Consider the following 12,128-nt stretch of genomic DNA (forward strand, 5'->3'; position numbering starts at 1 on the left):
GGATTTTTTTTTTCCCCACTGGCATCTGCAAGAGCTGGGTTCTGTACATGGAATAATCACCAGGCTTTGGGTAATTCGGAGTCCTGGGCACACTCAGTATACCCCATGTAGACAGAGGTGATGCCCAGACAGGAAAGCCATGATAAATTCCCCATTAACCTTTGACCACCTCCTGGTTTTTGCTCACTGCTACATCTGTCTCAGGGCTTTATTCCAGTATTTCAAACCTCTGAAGAGTTTCAGTCAGCCACAGAAATGGAGCTGACAAAGAAATATTTCCTCCTCTCACCCCAAGTGTGCAATTTCTGCACAGGCTCTGTAGGTCTGAGTTCCAGGTCAGGTCAAGATGAAGTCTGGGTGTGGGCCAGCTTTTCTGAACTTAAGATGTCACAGCTTTGCACATTTGGTGCCTCTGGAGTGAGTAGGAAATGCTCACACATTTGTCTCAAAGGAGCTGTGGTGCTGGGCTTGACCTTGAAATCCCTGCTCCAAACCAAGCACTGAAACTTGGCCATAACCCCCAAGGACCCCAAAATTTTATCTTGCCAGTTGCATTTTGGCTCCTGATGCAGCTACCACATTTGGCTCTAGTGATGAAGAGCTCAAAAATAGTCCCTTTTGGCTAAGCACCAGAACTCATTTCCAAACCATCTGAAAAGTCATGCCTCTGCTACAGTCACAGCACCCACACAAGGTAAGGAGGAGCAAAGGCTGTTCTGCGATAGTTTCTGCTTTGCCTTGCCAGCAGTAGCCCTGGTGTTTGCTGCCAGCCAGCTGTGCACAGCCTCACACACAGGCATCCCTCCCTTCAAACTGCACTGTTTACAGCACTCTCTTGACTGCAACCACAATTCCAGGCTTTTATTCCTCTTCTCTAATGTTCATTACACAGCCACGCTCTCACCCTGTCTCATTTGGATGTGTTGTTACCACGTAGCTCTTTATATACTTTCCATGTCTGAGATAAGTTTCTAGTTTGAAAGGGGCCAGTCTTCCAGAGATTGTCCATGCAATACAGACTGGCATGGAAGGCCACCTTTGCTCTGTAATGAAAACTAACAAAGATGGTGAACCTTAAGGCTGAAATTCAGAGAATGGCTTAGGTTGGAAGGGACCTCAGAGATCATCTGCTCCAAGCTCCCTGCCATGGACAGGGACACCTCTCAACTAGACTTAGTTGCTCAAGGCCTCATCCAGCCTGGCCTGTGATCTCTGAAGCTCCACAGCTTTAAAAACACAACAGGCTCTGTCTCAGAGCCTGGTGTGTACAGCTCCATGCCTATATGTGTGTGTATACAGATACATGGAATAAAAGCCACCACCCAAGTAGGGTCAGCAGCTAAGGGCAAGACTATGTTTTTTGTTGAACACCCTCTGTTCATGAGTGAAGATGAGCCCAAATCTTGTCACACTGAAGAAAAACAAATTCAGTCATGAGCAGCCTGGCTGAATTTATTCAGACTAAGGAAGAACCTTCCTCGATCTGCTGGTCACAATTTTCTTTGATGCACCCCAGGATGCCATTGGCCTTCTTGGCACATTGCTGGCACATGGTCATCCTGTTGTCCATCCAGATCTTTTTCCCCACAGCTGCTTTCCAGCAACAATTACAACTGCCTGCCTCCCCCTCAAAAAAAATGTAGTGAAACAGATTTCCCTGTCAACAGAGACTTTTCTGCTGAGGAGAGCAAGGGGTCCATGAGAAGTGATCTGGCCACAGCAGACCCTCACAGCCAGCATACAAACAGTGGAAGAGGTCTGTTTCTGATGGAAAGGCTGGCACCAGTGGTACCTGAGATGATGTCAGATGGTGACACCTGGGTAGTATAAAAAGGCATAGAGACAGATGACCTCCAGGTCAGGACAATTACAGTTGGTCATGTGCTACACTGAGCATCTTGTGAGCATGGCAGCTATAGAACCTGAAAAAAAAAAAAACCCAAATCTTTATTTTCTTTGATCAAAAATACATATAGAAATGCCTGTTTTGAGGAAAATATCATACTTTTTTTTGTTTAACAAAATAAATTAAATATACATGACTTCTGTTTAAACTCTATAGAATTACAGAGGCTTTATATTTGCAATTGGATTCATTTCCAGTCCATATATCTATTTAATATGGTCCTTATTTCTTTTCTCTTCTTTCTCTTTGCAATGTTGTTTGAACTGCAAGAAGGCTGTATCATTTCCAAAATGTTATCTGAAGGGAGGGGACAACCACACACAATCTAGGTGAGTATTTCTCAGATGCATTTTTTTATCCTACAAGATTATTTCATTTTCCTTGTTTCTTACTCTTTTTTTTTCCTTTTCTATTTTTCTCATGTATTTTGCATTGATGTATAAAATCCAGTAGCTTGTCACTGTGAGCCATCAGAGGACAGAGTGTGTTGCTTTCTTCACCATCAGCAGTTCTATTATTATTATTATTTATTATTATTTCTTAAATATAAATATAAAGGTGTTCTGTACAATGTTCCTCTTCTTTCCTTTTCTCTGGCAGTGGCACTGAGTCCTAGGTCTAGGGGAGTAGAGCACTGGTGGTCTGATCTGCACAACACCCCATGGGAATCACCATGCCTTCAACTTGCAGAAATTCAACCAGCCAGCTTGGTGAGCACTTCAGATCAATGACCATGACTGAGAAGCATTTGGCATTTCATGCTGTGAATAGAAATCACTTTCTCCAGACCCTCTTGTGTTATTTTTTTTCCTTTTGAAGAGGTGAATTGCTGGTGTCTCCTGGTGCTTTGGCAGTAAATCTCAGGTACTTTAGGGCTGTAGTCACTTGAAGCAGGACAGGTCTGGGGGCTTCCTACTGCAATAAGTGCTGGGCAGCAGGCTCAGGAACAGCAGTGCCCATCCAGAAAAGCACCACAGTCACCCCTTGCTCTTCTCACTCCTTTCAACAACACAAGGAAGGAGGTGGTGGTGGTGGTTCACATCACTGTGTCCTGTCTCACTTGTTGCTGCCTTGATTAAAGAATCCGGGAAGGCTCTGCTGTTGGAGAGGGCTGACTCTCTGCTGGGACTGGGAGTTCCTTCATTATTCCTCAGCTATTTCCTGATTGCAATAATTATTAAAAAACAAAACAAATCTCTTCTCTCTCTGTCTCTCTCTATTATATATATATATATATATATTTAGATAGATATAGATATATACACATATATATACACACATACACACGCATATACAATTTTATATATATGTAGATAGAGATTTCAAATTATATAGCATCTTTCCTGCCTGCTTTGCCTGGTGCTGCCAGCGTGAGCTGACCTGGAGCAGTCTCTTCTGAGGTACCACGAGCAAAAGCCCAAAGGAGCTACTGTCCACAGCCACCTCTTAGCACTGGTACTGGATGTGCTGGTGCTGGTGGACCTTGCCCTCCACGTGTGAGTGGGTGTGGGTGTGGATGTCTGTGTAAATCTTTGGGTACATCTTGGATGCCATGGCCGGGGCCAGCGCAGGCCCTTGGGCCAGCAAATGCTGCTGCTGGGCAACGTATTCCTCATAGTTTATGGAGGAGATGCAGTCCTTGTCGGGGACCTGGGAGACACAGATCCTGTCCCGGGGCTGCGGCCGGTGCACGGGGGCAGCAGCTGGAGGGGAGCAGGGCTTCTTCTTGCTCTGGCAAAGCCACAAGAGGATTGTCCCAAAGATGAAGACAGCCCCTGCGGGGATGCCGATGATCACGGGCCAGGGCAGGCTGCTGGCTGAGGAGGGGGGCACAGGTGCACTCGGAGGCTTGGGGTCTGGACAGGAGGGAGACAGAGAGAGTTTATTAAAAGTAGGATAAGTGGACTCAAAACAGATGTCACAGTTGGGCTGGCTTCTGCACAGGCTGTCTGGTAGCCCTGCCAGGCCAAGTAATGAGGGCAAAGCCAGCGTGTGATGTTAGGTAACTGCTCAGCTTTCCATGCTCCTGGAAATACAGCTGTCACAGGAGATAACATGCTTCAGACAGCAGCTTTCACACCAGCTTCCCCCTTCCCCTCTCTGCTATTGGCAGCCTGTACACCTCTGAGTAACCACTTCAGTTGCTAAGCTTGACCTCTTGATTTATGGACTCAAAAACCTCCATCTAGATAGCTACCAGCTGGGATTTCCAAACACCTGAAAAATACTGAGGCACAGAATTCAGCTTGCAGGGAGACACTCAAGAAACCTGGAAAACCACAGGCAACCCACATTTTATAGTCAATATGTTATAGTCAAATCTATATCACTGAACTCTCAATCCGAACTTAAGACACTAATGCCTTTTTCTCACCTTGACAAATAATTCTGTGGCTTGTTTGAAATATTAAATATATACCATGTGGTCCCTTTGAAATCAGAAGCACCTATACTGTTGACCTTAACAAACAAAACTTGGATTCACCAACACTGGAAATTACAGAATCATTTAGGCTGGAAGGGGAGTCTGGAGGTCATCTGGTCCAGGCCCTGACTCAATGCAAGACAGGATCAGAGAGCTGACCCATCAGCTGGCTATGAAAACAAAAGTCCTTGTGCTGCTTGGCATAAGTCCTGTCCTAGGATTTAGTGTTTTGATACTCAGCCATGCTGTTATTTAAAGCTAACTATGTCAAATCTGGCACAGTTATGAGCAAAATGGTGCTTTTCTAACTCATGGCCTTGCAGCCACATCTTTACCTTTGAGGGCAAGCTGAGCTCTCCTTCTCTCTCACTGCCAATAGCAACAGGTCTGCAGGCTCTGGTTCTGGTATGAGGCCTCATGATAGTCCCATTTAAAGCCATGGAAAGCTTCCCTCTGATTTCAGTGGGAGCTGGATGAGAGTCTCACAGGTCAGAAACTCTAGAGGATGAGTTCTATCCCAACCATGCAGACTTTGCTTGGGACTGACAGGCTTTCTAGATGGAGTGCAGTCCTAAATCTAAGTGATGCAGAAGAAGACATCCAGAGCATGCTCTTGCTTGGCCATCTGCTGTCAGGGACTGAATTCAAGCTAAGGACTCTTGATGGCTGTTGAGATGCAGAGCTTTGGTGGTAAGCGAGCAGAAGCAGCCACACTGCTTTAGTTACAGGGTCATGAGCATCTTCCTCACTACTTATACAGAAAACCAGTGACAGACTGGGAGTGTTAATGATCTGTGTCTCTCACTGGTGTCTTGACCAAAGACACTGCAAGAGACCTGGGAGCTGAAATGTCCTGGTAATAGGTCCAGCTCCTGCTCTCTCTTAGATGTGTTACTGGTGGATCTGAAGCTAGATTCACACATCAAGATAAGGCAGAAAGAAATGTCAATTAAATAAACATTTATCAGGGCAGAACTGCACAGTCAGGAGGCAAAGGAGTGACAAAGAGAGGATGGTGTGCCTCAAACAGATTGATACAACCCCAGCTGGATGTGGCTACCAGAGGATCACTGGGTAAGGATTTAACTAATCAGTCATTCTCCCACCCTCATTCTTTTCCCTTCCTTGTGACTGGGACGGGTTTTATTCTTCTCTCATTTTATGGGTCTGTATCATTGTTTCCTTTTACCAGTAGAAGCAATAGAAATAAGAGCAAGGGAAAGGAGAAACATAAGAGAGTAGGGCTGTAAACTGTGCTGCTCTTCAATTCTCCTCTCATTCCCTGTGCCCTCTCACTGAAATGATGTGATGCCTCCAACTGCAGTATACTTTCCCAGCTCCTCTTCCATACAGGAGCAGATCATTCACGCTATTTCACTTTGCTAGAATCATTATTCCCCAAGAAGAGAGAAAAAGACACATCATCAAGAGGATTTCAGCAGGGAGTGATTCAAATCAGGGCTGATTTAATCCCTAATTCATTCCTAGTAGAACTGGGCTTGCCTAAATCAGCACAGCACACATAGGGCCACAGAGCCCAGTGGGCATCACGAGCTGTGTTAACAAATATCACGCTGCACACAGCGTGGCTTCAGCTGGGGAGCGAAAGGCAGAACTCACCTGGCAGGACCGTCAGGAAGGCGCTGCGGAAGCTGTAGCCCATGGTGTTGGCCCCCAGGCAAATGTACATCCCTGCATCCTCCTCCTTGGCTCGAGTAATCATCAGTTTGTTCAGGTAGGAGCCGTCAGGGCGGGACCAGACCTCCCCCGTGGGCAGCACGACAAACTTCTGTCCCCCGACGTCGATGGTGGAGTTGTACTTGCTCTCGGTGCCGTACTCCACCCTCTTCAGCCACTGGATGACAGGCTTGACGTCGCTGCGCACTTTGCACTGGAAGGATGTGGTCCCCCCGTAGTCCACCGTCGTGTTCACAGGGTGTGTCCCTGTCAGGATGGGCTTCGACCTCGTCCTCTCTGCACAAAAACACAGAAAGCTCCATGGAAAAGGGCTTTGCCAATCTCATCAGCTTGTGGTTGCAGAAATGTGGGAACAAAGGTGTAAGAGGGATGCCAAATAATTGCCTTGTCCAACCCCGGCTTCTGCCAACCTCCCCTGAGAGAAATTTGTCCAGCCTCCTCCAAAGCCTCTAATGGTAGATGCTCTCCAGGATCTCCAGACAATTCTTCCATTGTCTGAGGCTTAGCAAGCCTTTTCCCATGCTCAGCCTGAATCTTCCTTTACTGACAAGGAAGTTACTCTCTCTCTCTGCATCAGACCTGGAGAAAAGTTTACTCTCCCTCTTAGCCCTTATATTTTGAAGATTTTCTTCAGCCCTCTCTTATCTACACTGAGCAATCCCAATAACTGCTAAGCAAATAGGGTCCTACAGATCTCCTATAGAAGGTTTTGCTGTGTTTCTGCTCTCTCAGGTCACTCATAAAGTCTGCAAACCTCTCTCTCCTAGGCACAGAGAGAAATTACAGTATCACAGTGGGTGGTAACTGCTGGCAATCATCAGCTGCTTCTGAGGGCAAACACTGTTGGACTTTTAGCATGGAACAAAACAGCTTCCCTCATACTGGCTTTAGAGTGAGAGGAAGGAACAATGGATTCTCTTTCAAGGATGCAGGATACTTTCAACAATGAAGGCTCTAAAGATGTGCTTGGGAAACAAAAATACCACAGTGGTCTCTATAGGCTTTGCCTTGGGTCTATGAGCAAGAATCACAGCTGGGGAGACTGAGCGTCAGATAAGCAGGACCTAGGAGTGGAGCCTCAGCAGGGAAAAAAAGAAGGAAATTGAATAAAACCTGTAACGCTCCACAAAATGATGTTAAAAATAGAAGGATGTCTGAAAACTGCTTAATGCCCTTATCTCCTTGACTCTGGTTCCAGCTTTGGTTACTGTTTTCACTCCTAGCCAGCAAAAGCTAATGAAAACAAAGGTTACACACATCTTAAAGTTGATAAAAAAACAAGATAAACAGGACACAGAAAGGGGCTTGTTCCTGGTGCTGTCTGGTTTTGATGAAGTGAAAATGCCACAGCTGCCATTAGGATGGGGCTTGATTCATTTCCCTGTCTCTGCTCCTGGTTTTAGTGTAAACACATGTTTTTACTGTCTCCACACAGCTGCATCTTTATCAATCCCAGATGTCCAGCAGGTTTGTGCCTTTGGAGCCCAACAGAGCTCCCCACATATGCTTTTAATTCTTGTGATTCTAGAGACAGGGCTTATCAGAGAACAGATCTTTACCTTTAAGAACAATCTTTCACACTGTAATAAACTTTCTCATGCTAAATTGTATGCACAGACAGACAAACTACGTTCTTTCCATGTGGCTGGAAATAGCCCTCCATGCCCCTGCTCTTCATTAATGAAGGTTATTCAATCGTCCCTCCACTCAAGCTCATCTTCTCCACTTTCTTGAGTTGGCTGCTTTGTAACCATTTCCATGACAACTTATGATGATGTCATGGACAAAGCACAATGATTTAAGAATCTCTTCTCTAGTAGACTTAGGTAGGATTTGAGTACAGGTATCTTCAGTAACAATAGGGGAAAGAGAAGATTAGAGACCAAGAATCAGAAAAACTTGACAGTAACAAGAGCAACTTGCTCTACCCAACCACAATGCAGGGTAATCCCCCACAGCTCATCGTCTAAGGGTTGAACCTTTAAATCTCTGTAGGCACAAAAGGCACAGTATCTCATTTGCACCCACCTGAACCTTCAGATGGCCAAATATTTTTTAAATCTGGCCCTAAAGCCTTGTCTGGATAATCACTCACAAGATTTCTGCTGATTCCCTTGACAGACTTCTCTAATGCAGTGGGCCTCCTATTACAGTCAAACAGAGTAAATCTTCAGTTGATTGGTTTCACCCTGTTAAGGCTCTGATAGAGGTATCGAGGCCATCCTAAATACTTCCACTTTTCCCCTGTGCTACATGAAATGGCCTTCTGAGTTCTGTCTGCCCTTGAATTCAGTCTGTTGGTAGTGTTAAGACTGAACTGGGTAATGGTGAACTTTTACCATGCAGCTGCCCTTAGAGGTGATTGCTGCTCAAGAATCTCTCCTCACTTCAGTTACTAAACTGTATTGTTGCCACTCTCTCTCTCTTGCCTGGGTTCTAGGTTTATTCTAGACTTGCAGTAATATTTTCTCTGCCTCTGATGATGTTTTAAACACTTTCCAATTTCTGCACACCTGCCATCAAGCTCTCTTCTCTCAGCCAGCCCTGCTCTCAGAGCTCCCTCTCTGCCCTTCCGCCCCAGGGGCTGCACTTACGGATGACTTCAACCTTGTAGGTTGCGTTGATTTCTCCGACTTTGTTAAACACTCGGCAGGTGTATTTCCCACTGTCCTCCGGCTTCAGGTTCTTCAGGTTCAGCGTCCACTTCTTCTTCTTGTTCTCCCCAATCTCCTGGGGCGTGAGGGGCTTGTTGTCCTTCAGCCAGGTGATGTCAGGCCGTGGGTTGCCGCTGGCCACGCACTTCAGGCGGATGGAACTGCCGACGGGATGGGCGATCACCCTGCGCCTCATCTTGGCAGGCTGTGTGAACCTGGGCCGGGCTGCAATGGCATGAAACGGACTGTGCTGAGCAAGGGGAATGCAAAGGGGGACGTTGCTGTCAGGTGTTATGGGCAGGTTTGCTTGGGAGGCACCCAGCAGCCCCATATGTACCAATACACCACTCCCTCTCATACTGGCCCAAACCACTTTCCTTAGAAAGGAGACACCATTCAGCCTGATGCATTTGAACGTCTCTTGGACTGCTACGGCCACCACAGCCTTCTGCAGAGCACAAGCAGGGAATTTCTCAGTGTCTGTAAGGCCCCTGCATCAGACTACCTCACAAAATTATTCCAAAATGGCACTATTTGTTGTGGAAGGCAAAATAAGTCCCTGTAATGTAATCACACTTACATGATGATAACATCTATATTGTGATTACAAGATAATTCCTAGTGTATTCCATGCCACACATGCAAGCCCTTAGCCAAGACCAAAGGAAAAAAAACCACATTCCTGTCAGGCTGACCATTTGCTCAGTCTTCTGATAGTCACTTCAAGCTTCATTTTCTGAAGATGTTTTGCTCCTTAGTTCTTACTGGCTTTAATGGGACTTAAGAAGAGTCAGCATCTTTTCAATCTGTAGGAAAGTCTCAGAAGTGTGCCAGACTTTGTATATTGATATGAACTTACATGCATGCAAATCAGTCAACATTGATTCATGAAGCGTTCACACTGAAAGGCCCAAAGAAGCAAACAAATGGAAAGATCCAATAAAACCCCTTGAGCTCATTATTAGAAATTGCCCCATACCAGTCCGTCCCTGAAACGGAGACATGAAGCAATAGGTGCTGGTGAACAGAATCACCAGTTCAGATGATCACTCTATCCTAGCAAGGAAATCAACATTTCTAACAGCAGTGACAAGAACACTAGAAAAATGCAAGGTCCCCATCTGGCAAAATCTCTCCTAGAAAGCCAGCCTTGCTGCCCAGAAGCTCTGGGCGGTGCATATAGTGCAGCTTTGCTGGATGGAGGAGTCTAGTCTGCAGCTTCCTCCCCTCAGCCACTGGAGAATGGCAGCCATTGCCCTCCTAGGTCTGTGAACATATCCCTTAGTTCTTAGCCCCCTGCAGACTTGCCTAACTTCCCTGCCTCCCAGAAGAAGACACCCTTGGGCACACCTCTCTCTTCAGAGTCCTTTTCAGCAGGGGAAACCATTTGCCTCTCTGGCCTTTCCTTGCCCCCCTTTGGCTGTCACTTTGGGTCTCAGCCATTTCATGTTATTTCAAACTCTTGCTCAGAAATGCTTTGCTCTGCACACAGAGGCTTTCATCTGTAATCTAATGAACTGGAGCAACTCTGGCACTGGAAGTCCTTGCCATGACAGCTGAGCAGCAAATGTGACATACTAACCCATTCCACAGGTCATGGTGCATAAATTGCTGGGTACTGCCCTGGGGGTCTGCTGCAAGAGGAGTCCCCCCTCCCAGCAAAACAATCACCCTCTCAGAGACAATTAACCCTGTCAGAGCTGCAGGCTGTGAGCAGTGACATGCCAAAGTCTAAGTCTGAGCTGAGGGAGATGTGCTGATCAGGCCTGGCACTGTGGAAATTGAGTAAATGTCTGCAAGGTGCATGCAGAGTTTAAGAACTAGCCATGAAATGGGTCTGAGCAGCTATTCTCTAATGTGGCAGTAATTTACTCTCAGATGAGGAACTATAGGTCCAGGTGGGGGTAGATCCTCACCAGCTGTGATTCCTGGGCCTGGACTAACATATCAAATTGTAGATTGGAGACAGGATGATCACACAACCCATGCAGAGTGAAGAGTCAAGTAAGTGACTCCAAGCTCTCACCTTCCTTTCCCTTTACCTTGCTTCCACAGCAATATTTCAAAAAGGTTTGGTGGTGTCCCTGCTCAAAAAGAGCACTGCAAGAAGAATCTCCCTCTCCTCCCCAAAAAGCAGGCTTCTAAGATTTCTGGTTTTCCTCACACTGCAACTCCCATGAATCTGACTGGAGTTTTGCATTCACTCATACGTCCTTGCCCAGATACATACCAAAGTAAAGCTAAACTTCCTTGGCTCTTTCTGCCTGCCCTCTTCTGTTTAAAGAAGGTTAAATGATTATGCAGTACTCCAGGCTGTGTGCAATATGCTGAAACCAGATCCCATTTACCCAGTCTCGAGTATTTCCTTGACTAAAGCCTGAACTGGATAAGTTTAGAAGAGCCAGCTAACAAAAAAGGAGAAAGAGAGATACACACATTAGAGAGAAAAAGAGACCCAGCATGCACAATGGAGAAAGAGAGAGAAGCATCAGTGAGAGAGGCTGGAAAAGGCTTTTTTGAGTTAGTGCTAGTAAATGTCTGTCCCCATATCTGTACTATTTACAGACATTTTACTTGTTGAAGTGCTAAATTAACTACATTAAACAGGACAGTACAAAGACCTGGGAAGGAATTCAGCAGCCTCCTCTCCCTGTGGGACACCTCAATGTGCATGGATTAGTCCCAGCATCTCCTGTCAGACTTTGCTCATACAAAGTGAGGTGATCAGCTAAAACATGTTGTCTGCTATGATGCACCACAATTACCTCCACATAGCCATGGTCAGTACCACTTCAAGCTTTCTTGATACTTGTACCAAAAAGAAGGAGGGGAAAGAGAAAAAAGCAGAAGTGCAGGAACAGTCTGCAGCACAAAGGACTGGGCCAGGGAAGCATAGTCTGATGTGACATTGCCTAATGACTTTAGTACTGGTTACATCTATTTTTATAGTATTATTGTTGTATTGATCCATCAGCCACCAGCTCTATCAGGAGCACATCTTCCATGGCATTTAATGTCTGCTCCCATCTCCACCAGGGTAATGGATGCTAGCTAGCTGCTAAATACCTCCTGAAGGACTCCTGGCCTATAGTTTACCTAAGCCACCCCTTCTCTAGCTCTAAAAGGTTGTCATTCTTTTCCAGAATGAGTGGAGATTACCTTCTTCTCCCAAGCTCAGTCTCATCTGAATCTGTAATTCAAAGCTACTACAGCACTGCCTCTACCACAGCTCACCATATCCCCTGCTCCTGAAGAAATCTGGCTTTGGTGACTTGGACAATGGAAGCTTGACAGGTTCCACCCCTGACATTGCTGTAAGGTTACTCCCTAGCCACCAGTGTAGTGCAAAGCCACCTCTGCACTGTACAGTTAAAAGGAGAGGTGTACTGCAAGAGCAAAATGGAAATGCTGTGCTTCAGCCCTCAAGGTCATAAACTCACATCTC

General features: G+C 45.9%; 1 protein-coding gene across 2 annotated transcripts in view; it reads right to left on the reverse strand.

Moving 5' to 3' along the window:
- Nucleotides 1-3,352: 3,352 nt before the first annotated feature.
- FGFRL1 (fibroblast growth factor receptor like 1) overlaps nt 3,353-12,128 on the reverse strand; it is a 151,296-nt gene continuing 142,520 nt past the window's right edge. For both annotated transcript variants that reach the window (XM_054391657.1, XM_054391658.1), the window contains exons 5-7: nt 8,624-8,908; nt 5,952-6,305; nt 3,353-3,762 (exon numbers count right to left, since the gene is read on the reverse strand). In XM_054391657.1, coding sequence (XP_054247632.1) covers nt 3,353-3,762; nt 5,952-6,305; nt 8,624-8,908 — 1,049 coding nt within the window. The remainder of the gene's footprint in view (nt 3,763-5,951; nt 6,306-8,623; nt 8,909-12,128) is intronic.

The sequence above is a fragment of the Indicator indicator genome, chromosome 23 (genome assembly GCF_027791375.1).
Source record: "Indicator indicator isolate 239-I01 chromosome 23, UM_Iind_1.1, whole genome shotgun sequence".
In the NCBI taxonomy this organism is placed as follows: Eukaryota; Metazoa; Chordata; class Aves; order Piciformes; family Indicatoridae; genus Indicator; species Indicator indicator.